A 21,879-nucleotide genomic window follows, 5' to 3' on the forward strand; every position below is an offset into this window, starting at 1 on the left:
CTCCTTGGGTTATGATTCTATAATAGATGCCAGAAGCAATTTTGGGCATTTGGTGATTAAAAAAAAAGGATTACATATTATTACATGTATTTTAACTATTTTTTAGTACATGCTAGTTTATTTTTTACTTTTTTAATTTCCTGCTTACAAAATTTTCATGTTAGGAAAGAATAAAAATAAAGGAAGTAGAGGAGAAATAAGAGAGAAAGTCCTTTGCGATTTTAGCATCTCACTCACTAAGCTTCCTCTGGTTTTGGATGACTGTTTGTGTTGGCAACAGGGTCCTGTGTAAACATCTTCATGGGTGTAGGAGAGAACATGCCGGATTTGGCCAGTAGGAAGGGACCGCCTATTGCTAGAAAGAACATATGTCGTATTTTTATTCCCAAATGCTCTAAGGTAATGTGTACTATTGTCACTCAATTATGTTCTTCTCTAAAGGGGGTAATTTATCCTTTTCTTCCCAATAGAAATAGGTCCCATAAAAGGATTTTTAATAATTAAAGAGAGAGAAAATAGCAAAATAAGAAGACAAAAAGAATACTCAATAGCCCCTTAATTTTGTTGACTTCAATCTGAATCTGAACTTCTCTCCTCAGAGCAATCCCCCGGTGATGCTAGTGGCACTATATGTATATTAGTGTTGTTATACAATCAGAGAAGGGTGATAATTATTGTTTATTGACATGGAGCCCCACATCTGGTCTCAATAGCTGCCAGATCTCTTTCTATGATTAGTGACCAGGACCAGATGCTGCCTCTTAGTCACAACTGAAGAGCAAGGCAAACTGTTCTAAGAGAATAAATAGAACCACTATTAAGAGCAGAGGCAGAAATATAGTCAGATTGGATACAGACTGTATGAATGTCCACAAAATTCAAGTTAAGTGAACACCTACTGGTGTAAGATACCGTGTGTTGGGTTAACAAATATGACTTAAGACAAAGTCATAGCCCTCAAAAGTTTGGATCCCTAGGTTGATGGGTAAGTATACGAATCATTAGGAAAAGGCCTGTAACTGGAAAGTACCCAAAGTGTTGGGACGAGGAGGAAGAAGGGGGGGACGAGAGGAGGAATGGGTGCTGACAAATTCCAACCGGGGTCGTGAACAAGAAGGTCTCCCAGAAGAAGTGGCAATCGAGCTGGGCCTTGGTAGAGTCAGAAGGAAACAGAACAAGCACAAATCCGGGCACGGCCAAGCAGGCCTTGAATAAAGAATAAAAACATAAGTCTTCCTTGTGGTTGGAACCCCAGATAGGGTTGGGGAGGAGAGACAGGGGACTCGTCAACCCTGTTTGTTTTTCCACCAGGAAACTGACCCATAAGCAATCCAAATATAAAGGGCTCTTTGTAGCAGGAAACATGGCCAAATAGATAGTATATTTGTGACCCAGAAGGTGAAGCCAGGATGTTCCAGTACAACGAACTCTTTTGTCCCTTTCCATTGTGACTCCTAAACCCTAAGTCACGGGGGAAAAAACCCCAGTAAATCCTCAGACTTTTCTTCAACTTTTGAACTTTCATGAGAAGGAGAATTCTAAAAACCCTGTCCTTTTAGAGAATCACATCTGGCCATTTTGTCCTTAGAAAGCTACTCTAGTTCTGCTTTATCCCAAATACTCCAGTGGCCCTCAAACTTTTCATGGTCTTAGCACCCCTTTACACTTAATAAAAAATCCTCACCTGAGGATATTTTCCCATTTCTTTCAGACAGAGTAGGGGGTGGGGAGGAGGAGACAGAAGCATCGATCGATGTGAGAGAGACACATTGATTGACTGCCTCCAGCTCGCACCCCTACCGGGCCAGGATGGAGCCTGCAACCGAGGTATGTGTCCTTGACCTGGAATCAAACCCACCACCCTGTGATGTGTGGGCCGAAGCTCCAACCACTGAGCAAAACTGGCCAGGGCACCCCCTTACACTTTCAAAAATGAATAAGCACTTCAAAAAACTTGTTTCTATAATATTACCAATATTTACAATATCGGAAATTAAAATAGAATTTAATATATTTTCTTAATATATTTAAAGCAATAATAATATACCCCTTATAACATTTTTTTTCATAAAAATGTTATATTTTTACAAAAAAATAATTAGTGAGAAGAGTGACACTATTTCATATTTTTGTAAATCTCTTTGACGTTTCCTGTTCTAGAACACAGGTGGATTTTCATATCTGTTCTACATGCCACCTATACTATATGTTGTCCTGGCTGAAACAGATGAAGAAAACTCAGTCTCACAGTTATACAGCTGGAAAAGGGAAGAATATTTAAGGCTCTTCAGATTATTGTGGATACTTTTCTTTGATACTACAACAAAACTGGACAAGCAGATTTTTTTTTAAAGGTTAGAGTGTTTTAAAAGTTGCAGTGTAGAATTAGAAACCACATCAATGCATTTTTGTGCTGTTGCATTAAAATCCATTGGTCTCCCTTGTGCTTTGAATGGATCTTTTACGTGATTTTGTAAAAGCATGCACTGGTCATTCGGAAAATATTGCTCACTTGAATTATGCAGATCTTCTACATGTTGATACATTTCATTACACATTTGTTAATGTATAATTAACATCAGAACAGTCATCAAGTGTTGCTTAAAGGCAATGAGTTCATTCCTAGTGGCATATACAAGTTTCCCAAGATTCTAATTTTCATGCAGAGTTCAAATTTTATCATCGGGACAGATACTGCCAGTTTTCCTTGATGTGGACGGGCTCATTTTCAAGAACACATCTACTAATCGCCCAACTCGGAAAAACCAGCCTGTCTTCAGTTGTTCTTTCAAGTAGAACTGGTGACCGTGAAACAGTAAGTTCAGCTCAGGACTCAGAGGATCACACAAGTGCTTTTCTGTGAGGCAACCCACTGTTCTTTATTGAGCAGCAGAAGTGCTTTGAGTGTACTTGGGATTTAATCACACAGAATGTTACGAAGATGTGTATTCAATGGTTGAGGTTTACTAGAATCAATAATTTACTTTTGCTTCATTATGAACATTCATAAGTGAAACTGGCTCCCCCCCCCCCCCTTTTTTTTTTCAAACTCGCTGTGAAGATTTAAAAATGTGACGAATATTCGGAGCCTCTGCTATGGTTCTCACTTTAGTAGTTTCACCCATCAGTACTTTTGCAACCTAAGTGCAAATGTCAGCACTGTGGCAGGCAGTCTCAATGTTATTATAAAAACACCTTTGACCTTGTGGGCTCTCTGAAAGGTCTCAGGGATGCCCAGTGATTGGTGGACCACACTGAGGTTACCTGGCAACCTTGACTATGGTTTTATGATCTCAAAACCTAGGCCTTTCCAAGCCATTACTAACACTTATAGATTTTAGCATTTTTTCCTACTAAGTTATTCTTTAAGCAAAGTAATTCTAAGGCAGCAGTGAGGCACAGCCATCTAAGAATATATGGCATTTAAATATAATGAAAAAACTCAAATCAGAGTAAATTTTAAGGCATTTGAACACACTCGGCACAGCTAGGCGTCTCACTTAGTATTCTTCACCGGCTCTCAGTTGCTGCTTCATCTACCACTGGTTTTCCAAATCAGCTCCAGGACATTTCTCTCAATGACTCTGAATCATTACACTGCTGGTCAAAGTCTGCCAGGATCTCAAGTGAGGGCTTCTGGCACAATACTTTTCTCCTACCCTAAAGAGAACTCTACTGGCAAGAAACCTTTACCTGCTGGCTTAAAATTAGGTAGAAAAAATACGCTGTTTGCTCTTTCATTTTCCCAACCCTTAAAGACTCAGGCTCCTCTCTCATCTCGTAGTCAAGCAGAAAGGAGCTGTTATGAAGTAGAATGATCTAGCTACTCTTTAGAAAATCCTGATGTTAGTCATTAAAACAAAGGAACAATTCCCCCGCCCCCCACCCACATGTGTAGTTTGTTACAGGCTAACATCCCCCCACTACCCTGACTAGATCTTCCCTTTTTGATCAATAGCTTTAAATGTGCTTATATGTCATCATGCTCACAGTTCCGCATGAAAAATAAACACTCTAGTTTCCTGGTAACACTTACAGTCTGTCTAGTGACAGAAGCCTATTTATTGAAGGAACCAGGCCTTCTTTCTCCTTTTCTAAACATTCTCCCAAAATATTGTGCTTTATTCTGCCTTTTCTCTCTGTTACCAGGACAGTGCTGGGTACCTTAAAGAGCTAAAACAATGCTAATCTTTTTTTTCACTGTTGTTAATCCTCACCTGAGGGTACTCTTTCCATTCATTTTTAGAGAGAGTGGAAGGGAGGGAGGGGAAGTGAGGGAGAGAGAGACATCAGTGTGAGAGACATGCTGATTGGTTTCCTCCTACATGTTCCCCAACTGGGTCGGAGATATAACCTGCAACCCAGGTATGGCCCTTGACCGGGAACCGAACCCGAGACCCTTCTTTGCGTGGGCCAACACTCTAACCACTGAGACACACCCACCAGGGCAAACAGTGATAATCTTTTGACTTACATTGACCCCACTGTCCACTACTGGGATTCAGATAGTTAGGGTAAAGGCCTTGTGGTTTCACCAGTTTATTCAGTACTGTCCGAATATTCATTACCTGCGATAGAAAATAAAATGTTACTGGGAAAATCCAAAAAACCATTTTGGTGCCATTCTTCTCTCTTTCTTGATAATAGTTTTCCATATTAGAAAAAAAGAAGTTGATGAAAGTTGATTTAAATGATGCAGAATTAGAGCAAAGATAGTCGCTATCAGCTTACAAAAATAATAGGCAGCAAGTGAACACAGTCACACTGATCTGCCGTATGCCAGATGCCATACAAGGAACTAGTGACGTTCCAGTAGTTAAGCAAAGTCCATGCCGGTGGGATGAGAAAGACTTTGCATAAAGAAATATCGTATCTGCAGTGTGAGGACTATAACCTGTGGTAGTAAGTGCTATGGAAAAACACAGGATGGTAACAGGGCAGAAGGCTGTGGAGTGGTGAGCTGGGTGGGGTGGGGGAGGCTGATGGAAGATTATTTGAGCAGACTTTGAAGAAACGAAGAAGCAAGCCATGCAGAAATTGGAGGAAGAGCAACCAGGGTAAGAGGGAGGAGCAAGGACGAAAGGCATGAAAAGAGAGTCGGTTGGGAGGACAGGAAGCAAAGGGGAGACACAGGCCTTGCAGGCCACGAGGGCTTATGTTATGCTGGGGGTGATAACAGAAGACGTGTGTGTAACTGGTGTGACTGGGGTGCCAGAGAGTGAGTGGCAGTCAGGGGGCTACTGCACAGTCCAGGTGACAGATGATGGGTGCCTGGACCAGGGTGGCAGCAGACGGAACAGCACAGAGCCTAAGGGTTTCTTGATGCTTTGGAGCTGAGGTTTACCAGGCAAGAACCAGGGTGACCACTGGAATTTGGGCCTGAGCCACTGGATGAACTGAGGTTTGTTACCCAGATGTGAAGACTGGAGTAGAAGCAGGTGTGGGGGCTGAGTCTGAGACGTTTTAAGGGGAAGCTAGGAGACCCCTGCAGGGGTGGGGGACCTTTTTCTGCCATGGGCCAATTGGATATTTATAACATCGTTTGCAGGCCACAAAAAATGATCAACTTAAAAATTAGCCTGTTGTATTTGGTCAAACATTTAATTAACTCACCCCTAATGCCTTGGCAGGACCAGACCAAATGATTTTGCGGACCTCCTACGGCCCGAGGGCCATACATTCCCCACCCCTGCCTTAGTGAAATGCTGAATAGGTACTTGGATTTGGAGTCAGGGGACAGTCTGGAGGTCAGGGGACAGGTTGAGACTGAAACGATAACTTTGGAGTCAATAGCATAGAGACAGCATGTAAACCCATCGGGGAAATGATGTATGGAGTGAGCATAAAAGGAAGAGGCCCAGGGTGAACGAAGTTTTCTAATGTTTAGAGGTCGGTGTGACGAGGAGGGGCCCAGAGAGGAGAATGAGAAGCCACACCCAGGAAGGAAGGAGACGAGCCAGGGAGCACCTTGTGCCCGCTGCCACGGGCAGAGAGTCTCAGGGAGAGGGCGAAGAAGACCAGGGGTGAGGATGATGACTGGGTCTGGCAATGTGGCACTCACTGGTCACCAGGACAGGTGTGGCTGGGAGAATAGCTGGGCGGGAAAGCATTCAAGAAAGTGGGAGACAGAGAGTGAGGGTAACAAACAGGGACAACTCTTCCAAGGGATTCCGCTGTAACGAGGAGCAGAGAAGTGGGGTGGAAGCTAAGGGCAGCGTGGTGGGGTGAAAATGGATTTATTCAAATATCTATGTTTGTTTCTTAAAAATTAGAAATTAATTCAATAGCTACTTTGCATTCATATGATACCCTGAGTTTAAAAAGTCTTTCACATACTTGGTTCATATAGCCCATACAACTTTATATATTTTTAGATATGAAAAAAAGTTCGGAGAAAGTGACTTGATTGAGGTATAGGGAATCAGCCATAGAAGCCAGGCGCTCTCACGCTGAGCTAGAATCATGCATGGAAAGACTGTGAGCCCACAGTTGGTTAAAGGAAAGGCGCCTGTAACAAAACTTCATATAGGGCTGCTATCTTAAACTTGGTTGTTCTTTTCCACATCCAATATTATCAAATCTCTCAGCAGAGGATACTGTTTCTCACAAGCGATGCTTTGCAATGCAAGGCATCTGTGGAGAATCTCACCTTTTCAGCAAAGACGGGGTCTCCTGATAATTGGCTCAAGTGCATAAATTCCAAATGCAGGGTCCCAAATTCGGCCAGAATGCTGCTGCCTCCTGAGGCCCAGGGCCAGTTCCTTCCAATCCCACTAAAGAGGAGAATAGATAGAAGAGTTATGGGTCAGACTAATTCCTTTTTTTCCACCGGCTCTACACAGAAGTGAAAGGGACAGCTTTTGGATAATGGCTCCTTAGCTCATAGTCCACTCTGGATATTTGAAAGCAGAGTTGTCTTTGACTGGGTACCAGTCTCAGGCTTTCACTTCTATTTCCAAATTGAAAATCAGTGTTGACTTAAGTCACAGAGAAGTTGTTATGTGCTTGCTGGTGGTGATGAACAGATAGACATTTTGGAAGGTACATGTGTCATATAGAGATGTATACACAATCTAAGTAGAATATTAAACAAAATCATACCAAAACATCCCCACCGGTTCCCAAATCCCACCTATAGCTCTTCAACATTTTAATTAATGTCAGCCTGAGATTCCATGGACTTCTATAGACATTCATATGATATGCAGGTTTTTCTTGGGTATTGGAAACATTTCAAAGATTCCTTAGTAATCCACTTACACCATACCCTCTCCAAACCTTCCATTTACTGAACTTCCTTTCTTATGTTTCTCTTCATACCATTTTACCTATATCCTAAGTATATTTTCTAAGGATTTACTCATTCCCTGACATATTTAATCTATGCTTAAAAATGTCAGCAAATTTATGTAATTCAAATTTAAAAGGGGTCAAAGGCAGGAGCTTCAAAAATGATTGCCTCTCATCTTGGAGAAATGCTCTTTAAAAAGAGTAAGTCCTAAATACACACACACACACACATATACACATACACACAAAGAGGCTACTAAAACATGATCATACTCTTGGGTACAGTTTATTTCTGGAAAGCCACTTACACTGTCAAGACACAGGTAATAATTCAAATAAAGAATAAAGTCAATGATTCTCCGGACCAGTCAATTCCCTTGCAGAAATCTGAAAACCCACATGTTGGTTTTAGTTCAGATGCGCATTTATTAAATGCCTACTCTTTGCCACGGACTACGCGTGATACTGGCTTGCAAGATGGCTATGATGAATAAATCACTCTTTTCTCAAAGACCTTTTAGTGTAACGGAAGAGAAAGATCTAAGCATAAGTAATTCCAACTGACTGTGGTAAATGCCAACGTAAATGTGTGTAGAGTTCCCCGAGCACCTAGAGCCAGGACATGAGATCCAACACAGTGAAGATCACAAAAGGCTTCTTCAAGGAGGGGAGTCCTGAGTTGCTTCTTGAAGGATAAGTAAGAAGCCGTAAGGAAAGAATGGAGGGAGGGAGAATGTGGACATGGAGACACACAGCAGAAGGGCTAGCTGGGAGCTGGAGGCAGCTGCAATACCTGTGAGTGGAGGACAGGAAAGGCAGCAGGAGAGAAGGCTATGGGTTCCACTGAGGCCACGTCTGAGTCTTGTGGGAGTCTCACTTTCCTTTCTTTCCAGTTTGGCCCCAGTTAAACACAGTTCTTGGTGTCCCCTAGATTTACTAACCCCTCTGTCTTTTCCTTATATTTTCACAGCTCTGGACAAAGCCTTCCAGCCTGCATGTCCTGCTGCAGGGCTGCCACGGAAGGCTGAAGAAAGGAAAGCAACCTGGACATCTGGTTCGTGACTTCTAAGCTGGCCTCACCCTTATTCCTGATTTCTTTGTAGAGTGAGATCTAGACTTTGTTCCAAAACTTTGACTTATAGAACACCTAATAAAGAGTAAGCAAAAGAGGCCCTTGCTGGTTTGGCTCAGTGGATAGAGCGTTGGCCTGCAGACTGAAGGGTCCCAGGTTCGATTCTGGTCAGGGCCCATGCCCAGATTGCAGGCTCAATCCACAGTAGGGGGCATGCAGGAGGCAGCCAATCAATGATTCTCTCTCATCATCGATGTTTCTAACTCTCTTTCCCTCTCCCTTCCTCTCTAAAATCAATAAAAATATATTTTAAAAAAAGTAAGCAGAAGAGATCTGAAAATCAGATATTCATTTATTTTAGAAATGCCTGATATTTATTAAGTTCTGAGAACATGAGTCAGTTTTTATTTTCATGGTTGACTTATAGAGAAAGAACATCTAATCATCCAGATAAGAGGAACAGCTACATTAAAATTTTATTAACATATGGCAAATGCACATAGTAATCGGTCATTAATATGTTGTCATGACATTATTTTTTATAGCCCAACCATTCCATCACTGACCAAAGTCAATAAGCACATTAAGCAAAATTACAAATTTCTAGGTTCTAGAGAGACTATTAAGCCCAAAGCTGCAATGTACTAGTATGGTGGTGCCAGGAGAGGAGGGCATGATGACTTCATCTTGGAAAGGGAAGAGGACAGCATGCTGAGGAACCCAGTGCACTCCCAGGTCTCCAGGACTGGTTCTTTTCAGTGCAGGGTAGGAGAGAGTGTGGTGGCGCACTCAGATGGAAAACCTAAGCAGTACATACACACTAAACTACAATTCAAATTACTTTTGTATCCAGACATTTGTTCCCCGCTATTAACATGATAAGGCAAGAGAAAACCAGTGATATAATGAAAACTTTCAATATGTTTTTAAGCAAGTAAGATTTAAAAGGATTTTACATATAAACTCTCTCCTTTGCACACATTCATATCAACAGGCAAACAGCCTTCTTTGCTATCACTGTTTAATACATAGGGGCAAGAACATTAAAAGCACTGACAAAGGATATCTCATGATAACAGAAAGGAATGCTGAGTCTAGAATACATATTATGTTATATGAAAGGATGGCTTTCGTTACCACGTTTTCAACATACAGAATTAATGCATTTCAGTAAAATTATAAGATCAACAGTTGCATTGGTCAAGGAAGGGTTTTAAGAAATGAGAGAAAGCATCATTATATCTAGATACTAAATAAGGCCACTTGCCTTTTCTTAGGCGAAAGTTTAAAGACTTGGAGGTTGGCTTGGGTGAGGACCTGCGGCACAGACTATGGGCCATCACAGCTAAAACATGTGTGTGTGTGTCCGGGAGATGGTGCTGACTTGCACAGCACATGTGCAGTGAGTGAGAACCAAGTTCTGGTTACTCACAGAATGAGTTCCAAGATCTTTCTTATCTTTAAAGTCTATGACTCTACTCAGGAGTCTATATATTTGTATGGCTCTAATATCTAAAGTGACATATATGGACAGTGGGCATTTGACTCCAAAATGGTGGAGCTGTGACAAAGGGAAATGAATCTACAGAGAGTCTTGCTCCTTTGGTCTGGGGGGTCAGGGTGCCCTGGGCATAGCATGATACAAAAGGTTAAGCTTTCTAGGCCTCTGGCTCAAAATGAGTCTCATCTGAAGGAATAGGGGATTTAAAATGTCTTGGACTTGACTCGGTGTGGTGAATACACAATACAATATACAGATGATGTGTTATAGAGGTGTACACATGAAACCTATATAATTTTATTAAGCAATGTCACCCCAATACATTCAATTAAAAATGTCTTTAACCTCAGTTCCCTTATCACAGTATTTTAAAGGCAGTCCTAGTGTTCTTTAACTATTTTGTCTTTATTTTATCAACACTAATACTATTTAAAAAATACTTTAAAGATAAAGTAACAGTTTGTTTTCAGAAACTATTAGTTCCACAAGGCAGGCATGAAAGAAAAGAATATTTTATTAATATGCCAAATGGTGTTACAATGACTGCACTTTAAGCCAAAACCATGAGTCAGCATATGGAAATGTATACACAAAAAGGCAATTAGCACGATCTGGGGAGCTGCCAAGTGTTTGTTTTGGTTCAAGGAATCCTGGAAAAGAACTTCAGGCTTTTGTGTCACTATAATTTCATTTCTTTCTGTTTCCTCCAATCTCCAGTTTTCCCATTTTAATTTGGAGTGGCATTTTAATAGGTAGTTGACACTTGAACAACATGGGTTTGAACTGCAGGGATCCACTTATATTCAGATTTTTTTTCAACAAATTCTGTAAATGTATTTTCTCTTCCTTATGATTTCCTTATAATAACATTTTCTTTTTTCTCGCTGATTTTATTGCAAGACTACAGTACAAAATACACATAACATATAAAATGTGTTCATCAACTGTCTATGTTATCCATAAAGCTTCCAGTCAGTAGTGTAGACTATTAGTAATTAAGGTTTCAGGGAGTCAAAAGTTACATGTGGATTTTCGACTGCATGGGGGTTGGCATCCCTAACCGCCACATTGTGCCAGGTCAAATATATATGTGTCAAGATTTCATTTAATTTAAATTTCCAGTAGTCTACAAAGGTAATAATTCTTTGAAAACAAAACATCAAAACGAAAATAACTGATTTTGGAAACTACAATTAGAATCATGTCTTTAAAAATGGAATCGCTATGAATCTTTTGAAAACGTGAAATACTATTTTACTCTTTAGAGTCATAATTTGAATGTAGTTTATTAGCAGTGGCAGTATACTGCACTCAAAACAAAAAGGTATAATTATTTACTGACCTCATAGCTTGATAAGCAATGGGCATTATATGTTTTTCCTTCTCTCTCCCAGGAATGGTTAATAGCACCAAAGAAAGGAACTACAGTACTAATGACACTATTCTACTCAGGGCTGAATCCCATGGGAAAGCTGCTAACTCTTTTGCTAGAGCTTGAAATGAGTCAAATAGCCAGAGGGTTGTTCTAAATTGATGGTATATATCTTCAAAATAATCTTACATTGAGGTACCTAAAGTTTTGTTATAGTTATTGCCCATTTGTATCCTTGATAAATACATTTGGCTACTCAGTATAATCGAATACAGCAAAAAACCAAAACAAAACATTTATAGAACTGAAACAATTCCAAAAAGCCAGATGAATATATAAATAAAGCATTAAAGAGTTGTAAAGTCTCAATTAGCTCTGACTTTCAAATTTACTTTTCCTTGCTGCTTGCTATTCTATGCAAAATGGGAAATGGGCCAATAAAAATTTTCTTGAGGATTCATGCCTGAATAATTTCTGATTAGCTGAGGAGTAAACACACTCCCTTCAAGGTCAGAGTAGGGAATACAGTTTACTCCCTGGGGGGCAATGGAGTTTAACAAGTTTTAGGAGAAAAATGTCCCTCACATTCTGTGTATTATGGTAAAGCCTTACTTATATATGCAAATGGAGAGGCACACATGGGTATTTATTTCAAAAGAGCAGGTAACTTAATATTATTCCTTCTGGGTTTTAGCACAAATTAGAAAAGACTAATTAGAAAGTTCATAAATGATTGCTCCATTTAGCTGTATTCCCAAAGCTCAGTGATGTTGAGCGTAAGTGATTTCATCGTCACTCATTACAAATACCTCTTTCCTGAAAGGTTCATGCAGAACCATTCTTTCAGGTTTGTGGTCTAGAACCCCACTGAGAGTTGAGCCAACAGTTCCAGGGGCTGATGTTCTAAAACTAGTCAAGATTCTATTGTAGGCCACCCTTGAAAGTTAGACTTCGGAGAACTACTTCCCCAAGGTTTATCCCACGGGGAAAGAAAAAGGCAAATAAGGCAGCCGTTTGATTACATTGATTCATAATCTACAGCTCACTACCTCTCAACAGCAGCATGTGGGCTAAATCTCCAAAGGATTCTCATATTTAGATTTTTTAACAAAAAGCCAAAATAACATTTTTAAAATTAGCCATATCTTGCTTCGTATTATGGGTATTTTATACAGGACTGAAATGGAATACTTTCATTTTAGTTTATTCTCGCTTTCCATACTGCTGTCCTTGTATTTGACTATCAAAGATTGTGTTAGTTTATTCTCACCCTTAATATGGTGGTCCCTGTATCTGGCTGTTGAGGATTGGAGGAGAGGCTGGGAGTTACAAAGACTGAGATGGTGAGAAGCCCTCTCTGATTCTGTAAATAATCTGCTCATCAGGTCCAATGATGCCAAAATTCTGTTTTCTAGTTGTCCTTTGGGTTAGATCGCCTTGACTACCATAATCAACAGACTGCAATAATTGAATGCAGCTTCTGCCCAGTTTATAGGCAAACTGGGATATCCTATCAACAGTACTGATGAGAAAGCATTTCAGTGCATGGAGGGTGTGCAGGCATGCAAACACATTCACTTTACTAAACTTAAAAACAAATCATATTCTATATATTGTTTTAAATATACACTTCATTTTTCATGAACATGCCCCATGCCAATAAATGTATATTATTATTGTTGAATGCACAGTATCTGATTGGATAAATTCTAATTTTTTTAAACATACCCCTACTACAGGACATTCAGTCTAATTTATTTATTTTTGCCACTATAAACAATGTAACAGTATGTCTAGTTCTTTTTTAAGTGAACTTATATTCACACAAAAATATCTACATAGGTACCAGCTGGAAGATGTTAGTGTAATTGTCTGAATTGATAAAGGGGATGGATTTGGGGATGTGTATTGGAGGCATAAATGTCCATTGTGGAGTTGTTTCTCTTTACGGTGTGGGCCTGCTAAGTTCCACTTGGTAGCCTCTAGAATTCCTGGGATATCTCAGATCCATTGCTGTAAATCACTGCATCACATCCTTTAACACCGGGGAGGGAGGCTACAGACAAGCATTTTTATCCAGACACTTATCTAAAAACCTCAGGATAAACAGGAGCATAATACAGTCCATCTTCAGAAATGGTAATCCACTAATATTAATTTGCCAGACATCCCCTTCCTTTGGTTTTATATACATTTGCTCCATTGTTGTAAGAGTTTAACACAAATCACCATTAAAATACATTACTTAAGATTCAAGACTTTAGTAAAATTGGGCTGTTTATTCATCTCTGTCTGCCTTTCATTCGATGGGTCTATGACTCACCTTTGGATCAAACTAAATGCAATTAGCACAGACCCCGGCTTTTAATTCTCCAGATTCTGTTCTACAGTCTTTCAGGAACCAGAATGTCCAGGACTGCTCTCTTCTTCCAGTCAAAGATCCTCAGGGACTGACTGGTTGATACACCTGTGTAATCCCCAAGTCTAGGACAGTGTCAAGAAACAGAGGCACTTGATACATGTTTCATTTAATAAAATTAAAAAATAATAATGAAAGTGTTGTCATTGGTTTTCACCCCTAACATGTGTGAATAATTTAATCTTATATTAGTGTCACCATATAGCTCTCTTATAGTCAATTAAAAAAAAACCCCATCCATTCTAGCCCGGCCAGCATGGCTCACTGGTTGCTCGTTGACCTATGAACCAGGAGGTCACGGTTCGATTCCAGGTCAGGGAACATGCCTGGGTTGCAGCCCCGATCCTCAGTGTAGGGCATGCAAGAGGCAGCCGATCAATGATTCTCTTTCATTATTGATGTTTCTCTCTCTCTCTCTCTCTCTCTTCCTTCCTCTCTGAAATCAAATAAAAATATATTAAAAGAAAACATTCTTTCTAGGCTGATCACATAGGCTACTATCACAAACTTGAAGTGGTCTGAAGTTGGGTTTTCTCAGAGTTATGGTGAAATAAGGAGAGTAAGGACAGGATGGTAAATTTTTATGAAGGTTACATTTTATTCAATTGAAATGATTGTCTTTTTTGTCCTCCCCATTTCTGTGATGCCAGGCTGATCTTTTTTCATTAAAATGAAAGAATGATAGTAGATAGTAGGTAATTTTTCTTTTCTGGTGTCTTTTATTTTTAAGGAGATAAAAACATTGGCAACTAGGGCTCGCCTCTCAACAATTAGGGAAACTACTTGTCCCATTAGCTAAATCTTTGGCACCATTGACCTTAAGATGCAGCTAAAGCTACGGAGCAATTACTAATGGAAAAGAACATCTTACTATCCATTATGCCATAACTAATGTAAGTTTCTGGCAGAAATTCGGAGGTAGGAAATAACATTCAATGATTTTGTTCAATGTGTTAAGAGATGAGCAGTTTGCGGGTATCTTGCCAAACTCAGCAAGTAAGAGTGAGTCAGTGAGTCAACCATACTTTACTGAGTGCTTACCTGTGCCAGGTACTGAGGAGCGCACCCATCGAACACTACAGGAAACCTGCTAAGGTTCTTTTAATGGTCAAGATCGTCTGCTCTGAAATTTTGGAGCTTTGGGGCATCAATTGCAACTCAATTAAACTTTTGTTCAGGCACTTGAGTAGAAGTAGAACAGTTTTTTCTGGAGAACAATTTCTGGTTTTCCTATGGGCATTCCTTAGAGGTCTTTAGGGAAGATATCAAGTGGGTCTAATTAACTTTTAATAAAAGAAAGTGATCTTTGTCTGATTGGTATCTGAAACACAGTGATATCACAGTATGACATTCAGCAGATCCTCACTGTAGGTTTTTTTCCAGATATTAAACTACTTGGGAGTAATTGGGGAAGATTCATCCCTGGATGCTAAATGAATTAGTTATCATTATACTTCAGAGTAGGCAATAAATTGCAAAATCAGTAAACTAAATGCTAAATTAAGAAGCCTGTAGTGGGAAAATGTTGCTAAATGCTACAAATGCTATTAAAATTCCCAAATGATAAATTAACAGCAAGAAAGTTTAAGAAAATAGATGATGTCTAGGTAATCAGGGCCAATAATTAGTGTGTTGTTTTAAGCTGCATTATGTAAATTCAAGACAATTCTCTTAACATCTTAAGAAAGTTAGACAGTTAATTAAACCACCTTATTATTTAAAATGCTAGCTTTTCTTAGTTTTGAGTTTTTACGTAAGAAGTATCACATAAACAAAAATGTGTGCATAGCTTGTGGTTAGAACAGATTCAGGATCACTGGGAACAGATGATGGAGAATAAAGCTATCATGTTCCTTCATTCTCATTTTCCTGCCTTCTGCCTACAACTTATGGTTTGCAGTGGTTCTCAACCTTCCTAATGCCTCGACCCTTTAATACAGTTCCTCATGTTGTGGTGACTCCCAATTTCATTGTTACAAATGGAACATAATTAAAGCATAGTGATTAATCACAAAAACAATATGTAATTATATATGTGTTTTCTGATGGTCTTAGGCGACCCCTGTGAAAGGGTCATTCGACCCCCAAAGGGGTCTCGACCCACAGGTTGAGAACCGCTGGTTCAGAGCCTGTGGAAGACTGTGTTATGAAGCAGTATAGCAACTAAAGTTTTAAAGATATAAAGATTAGAAAAAGCATGACAAAAGAATAAAGAGGATAATGGAGAATAAAAAATACAGAGGAAGAATAGGTTGCTGAGGAAAACTCAACAATGAAGACAGATATCCTCAACAGAACATGAGCTACTACAAGGAAAACACCATCTATTCTGTTTTGGCCCTCAGTGACTCCTGTTTATAAAAGACTAGAAGCCCGCCCTGCCTGCAGTATGCAAATTAGCCGCCATCTTTGTTGGCAGTTAATTTGCATATCGTGCTGATTAGCCAATGGGAGGTGTAGTGAAGGTACGGTCAATTACCATGTTTGTCTATTATTAGATAGGATAGGCACTGCAAAGTGTAATCTGCCTGTAATGAGCTCCATGCTGCCTGGTGACACCACTGTTACTTAACTTTCTGCTTACACACATCTCCCTAGCTGTAGAATACGTCCTAAATGCAGAGGTACGATTCTGTTTCTTTTACCACCATCACCTTCTCAAATAGATTTTTGCATAGTAGATGCCATAATTTGTTGGTTGTTGCATTTATATATGGAAGCAACAAATCCCTTTCAAACATAACTATAATTCATATATATACTTTTAAATTCAGGAAATACTCTAAGCAAGTATAAATAGTTTATATGTATTTATGTTTTTCCTTTTGCTTACATGTTTACTTATTTTTAGTAATTAGATTCTTTATATTATAGGGAAAAAATCTGAAAAATGTAGCTGAACTATCATCTTCTGCAAAATAAGAATAATCAAAATGGGTAGCTCACATGGTCTCAACTTTTGGTAGCCACCTAATGATGATATTAATATTAAAAAGTATTTCAAAGTACGGTTGACCTTTGAACCACAGGAGTTTGAATGGTGTGGGTTCACTTATACCAGGATTTTTTTTTGATAAATACTGTAAATGTATTTTCTTTTCCTTATGATTTTTTAATAACTTTTTTTCTAGCTTACTTTATTGAAGAATACAGTACATAACACATACAAAATACGTGTTGATCAACTATTTACATGATTGGTAAGACTTTCGGTCAACAGTCTGTTATTAATAGTTAAGTTTTTGGGAGTCAAAAGTTACACGTGGATTTTCAGTTGTGTGTGGGGATAGGAATCCCTCACCCCCATGTTGTTCAAGGGTCACCTGTACTAAGTAAATGGTTGGTGGAACTTTGACAGTAAAACTACCTATTTCCTAGCAGACATATTCAAAATATACGAGTGTCGACAGACATGAATAACTGTAGCTTTCGAAAAACCTTTATTATGTAATGTCTGTTAGCTCTGTAAAACGAAAACATCAACATAGTAACTTGAGACCACACCATCATTCCTATTTTACCGTTAAGGAAATACTTAGATAAATAAGTGCTCACATAAAAAGTTGTAGCTTGCGGTAACTTTAATTTGCTGGAAAACATTTATAAAGCTAAAAAAATGAAAACATCAAAATAGTATTTTGCAATGACAAACAGCAATCACATTCATTTCACCTTTAGGAAAAGGAAGAGAGAAAAAACCCTTCCTCCTTTGCTTCCTGCCTCTGGCGTTGAGGCTCCCCGCTGCAGGAGGGGCAGGCAGAGCTACCTGCAGGCTCAGAGCACTGTGGGCAATAACTGTGGTCCTCACCAGCTGAGGACAGGATTTGGTGATTCGTGAAGGGAACCTCGGAGAGACAGAGGAATCTGGAATTGATGGGGAGGGGATGAACTTAGGACAGATGATGCCGGAGTAAGTAAGACCAGGCTTGCCTCACACATCTAGTCGGAAATGAACTGCTGTGAAATCATGCAGTGAGCTGGTAGGAGGATTCCTGAGTTTTATGGATCGGGGCTTTCTTGGTACAAAATAAATCTCACAGCTTTGATGAGTGCCTTCTCTTCCCTTAAATGTCAATTTAAGAACAATAACCCTGTTTAGGAGCTATTTCTCCCCTGATTCCAAATGAAAAATGCTCTCTTGGGTCCCATGGGCAAAATGTACATTACCTACTTCAGTTAATAGTAAAACGCCAACGTGAAGCACGGCACGGTTATCCTGCAATATTAAGGGCTAAGAAGAAAGTGAAAGAGGATGGTGCGGCCGTCTGAAGGAGAGTGTCTTTAGAAGGGCTTCTCGGAGAGATCTCATTGAAGCGGAGATCTTCAAGCTGAGACCAGCGAGACAAAGAAGCACCTGTCAGTGAAGACTTGGGGGGTGGGGGGCTCTGCCAGTGCCCTAAGGTGGGAATGACTACGAAGCATGAAAACAGAAGGACAGTCAGTGAAGAGACTCTCTGACAGGAACCCTGGAGAGCTGATAGGGGGCAGATCACACAGGACCTGTAGGCCAGAGCAAGCATTTGGATTTATTCTAAGTGCAATGGGAAGTCACACAAAAGTTTTAAACAGGAGGCGATAAGATCTGATTTGCACATTTAAAAGTTCACTCTGGACACTGTGGGAAGAGATGATTATATGAGAGCAGCTCTGAAGTCAGCTAGCAAACTGGTCTTCAGGCAAAAGACAGGTGGTGGTCTGATCAGGGGACAACAGTAGAGACAGACAGATTTGGAAGGATTCAGGCTATGTCTGGATGTAAGAGTTGTCAGGAAGAATTGGATTTGGGGATCAGGGAAGACAGAAATTAAAGATGATTTCTAGCATGATTTTTTTTGGCTTTAGCAGCTGGGTGGTTACTGGTGCTATTTAAGAATATGAGAAAGACTGAGGTAGGAATGGCCATGATAAAGGAAAGTATGAGTTCTGTTTTTAGTTTTTGCTCTAATAAGCATAAGTAGCAATTATAAGAAAAAAAATTGTAATTTTCCTTTCTTAGTTTCTTATAAAGATCAATTTATTTAATTCAAGGAACTCTTTTGTGCAATGGTTTTCTAAAATAATTTTTAAAATCTAAAAACATACATAAGGAAAAAAATTGAAAGCATACAAAAGATTATGTCATGGAAAGGAATTGCCTCATATTCTAGATTCCATTATCATATCTCAGAGTAAAAATAATTAATTAACTGATATCTCTTCCAAAATTTCTTAGTGCATGGTCATTAGACAAAATTAAAACAACCACCAAATGAAAGAATACTATACATATTGTTATATACTGTGTTTCATGAACACGTAAAATATCTTGGTGCTCTGCCTCATTACAGCTGGCTAGTATGCCAGTGTGTGTGTGTGCATGTATGTGTGTTTGGGGGAGGGGTGTGCAGTGACTTATTCAATCACTTTTCTTTTGTCTCAAGTTCTGCTATTATAAACAATGTTACAAATTCTTGAGTAGATCTCCTGGATAAAATCCTACAAGTGGAATTTCCAGGTTATAAATGTATTTAAATTTAATAAACACCATCTGATCACCTTCTAAAGAGTTTGCCCCAAGGCATACTCCCTCTAAGTATGCATAAGAATGTTCTTGCTCCTAACTCTGGGCATTTGTAAAGTGTTTAAAACTTGGTGGAAAAAAACACCAAACACATCTTAAAGCTATTTTAATTTGCATTTCTTTACATGTGAGCTTCTGATATTCAGTGCCAATGCACATCTTTTTTTGAGAAGTACATGTTTATGGGTTTGTCTAATTGATGTATTGGTGTTACTGCTTCCCCCAGTACTATTATTTTTATACTTTAGAAAATTATACAAGTAATGCATACTCATTTTATGAGTGAAACAATGTAAAATGTATTGAGAAAAGCTAATATTGTATTCCTATCCCTTTGTACTTTCTCCACTTGCCAATTCCAGTTAACAATGTTATCCGCTCAGGTGCATAACAAACATATGGATATATATATATTCAAGACTTGTTCTTTTTCAATAAAATGGGATTGTATTATATACGTTACTTTGCAAGGTACCTGTCTCAATTAGTAGCTAATCACAGACACTAGGATAATCATTTTTAACAGCTATATTATAAATATTATTACATGAAATGGATAATCAGATTATATCAAACCAATCCTCTATTGATAGATCTGTTCTAATCTTACCTAATAATAGACAAACATGTAAATTAACCACCCCTCCCCTACGCTCACCAGCCAATCAGGAGAGTATGCAAATTAACCCAACAAAGATGGCAGTTAATTTGCATACATAGGGGCTAAGCGGCAGTGGAGCGAAGACTGAAGGCTCCATCCGGAGCTGCAAAGGTCTGGGTCCCGGGTGCTGGAGGAAAACCGGTGCCGGCAGCCAGGGGAAGGGAAGGCCTATTGCACGAATCTCTTCATGCAATGGGCCTCTAGTTTTTAGACATAACAATCAATCCACATTAACCATCCATATTCATAGTAATTCTGTTAGCAAGATATATTTATACATTAAGAAAACTTGCCTTTTAGCCATCATGTGCTTTGCAATTTTTTCCCAATATTTATGCATGCAGAGAATTGTGGAATTGTCAGGTGTGACCTTGGGCAGGTCCCTTAAACTCTCTAAGGCAGCAATCTCTTGATCTTTAAAACAAAGTAACACTTGCAAAACCCACCTTGTAGGATGTTAGCATAATCAAATGGGATAATACACATGAAAGTGCTTTGAAAGTATTTTTATCTTTTGCATTAGCAACTGACATTTAACTAACCAAAAGAAATCTGTTTTCAGGTTTTTTCCTTCAATTTTAGAGATGTCTATTCAAAAATAAATTCACCAAATGTTCACTTGGAGTTAGAAATTATAACATAAGTAATAATGAAATAAAGTAAGGCATTCCCAAGATTTTGAAATGTAACAAATTCTTACAGTTAGCTAACTTTCTTAAAGCAATTAATTGCTGTACAACTACCAAATACAAATATGTAGCACTTTAAGAGATCTTTCCTGTCTTGCAAGTCTTCCAGAGAAATTAAGTCAAAAAATATTTCCAGTTGTAAGAGACAGCTGTAGAGACGGATGACATATATGTGACTTACTCAGGTAAAGTACAAAAATCCTGTCATCACCCCGCAAAGGTGAGAAATCTCGGTCTGTTTTGAACAGATGCAGTATATCCTTTCTGCAGGTTGGCTAAATAATCAATTTTGAGTCCTTAAGGAATCATTGCTTAAAAATCCATCTACTTCTAAATATCCATATGCACAGGAAATTAGTTAAGATTACTCACTTAAAATACCCTCTGCTAGAGGAGTACTTTTTTTTTTTTTTATCACAACATTCATTTCCAGAATGATCTCCAAATCTTTCTTAGGCCCAAACTTGCTCATTATGCCAACTACTTTACCACAGGCAATAGGTAATGTTTGTAAATGGACATTATGATTTCTAGAGCTGCTGATCCAATCAACTAAACCAATGGGTTAAACCAACTGACAGTGTAAAGCTTAATTATGAAGGGTAAATATTTGATAATTCAGGAATTTATATTACTTGGTCAGCCTGAAGAAACTATGGTCTAAAATAATTTTTGAAATTAACCTAATTTTAAAATCTAATTAAAATTACCCTCATATAATGTCTTGTTTGTAAGTAAATGGTTTAAATTTCATTCTTGTTAGAGTTACCTGCAAATAAATGAAGGAGTGTAACCAATGTCGAAATTAATGGTCCTTCACAGACTTATTGGTAAGCCGCACTTTAAAAATAGCCAGTGGTTGCCCCCTTTAAATGAGGGCATGACCGGTCGGAGGTTCTTTAAATAATTCAATTAATCTTCACAACCGCCATGTAGGTAGTAGTTTCTTCCTCTTTGCCAAAGGAAACGGTGGCTCAGCAAAGCTAAAGGCTTCCTATGACCTTCAGGGAGGTGGCAGGGACTGCACATAGTTTCGACAACGTGCGCTCCACTCTTCACGTACACTGACAACGATGCATACACATCCACCCGTTTTCCATCAATAGTAGCTGACTAAACACTGTTAAGACCATATCTTAGTTCATTTCTAAGATATTCAGACTCATTTAAAAAACTTTATTAATAAAAATTTCAATGATACAAAGTAAAGCAGAAGTTCAATAAATTATATCTCAATAAAGTAGTTTTTTAAAGAGGGGAGGAAATAAACATAAAACATATTCTAACGTATCTTCTGTTTTCTAAAGTGGAATGT

The 21,879-nt window shown here is 38.8% G+C and overlaps 1 protein-coding gene across 1 annotated transcript in view; it reads right to left on the minus strand.

Moving 5' to 3' along the window:
• Positions 1 to 21,879, minus strand: part of MAN1A1 (mannosidase alpha class 1A member 1) — a 152,165-nt gene that overhangs the window by 15,762 nt on the left and 114,524 nt on the right. Inside the window, exons 7-8 of the mRNA XM_070417580.1 lie at positions 6,650 to 6,773; positions 4,475 to 4,568 (exon numbers count right to left, since the gene is read on the minus strand). Of these exons, the coding sequence (XP_070273681.1) occupies positions 4,475 to 4,568; positions 6,650 to 6,773 (218 nt within the window). The remainder of the gene's footprint in view (positions 1 to 4,474; positions 4,569 to 6,649; positions 6,774 to 21,879) is intronic.

This window comes from Myotis yumanensis, unplaced genomic scaffold (assembly GCF_028538775.1).
Source record: "Myotis yumanensis isolate MYYU_CA2020_CCGP unplaced genomic scaffold, mMyoYum1.0.hap1 SCAF_6, whole genome shotgun sequence".
NCBI lineage: Eukaryota > Metazoa > Chordata > Mammalia > Chiroptera > Vespertilionidae > Myotis > Myotis yumanensis.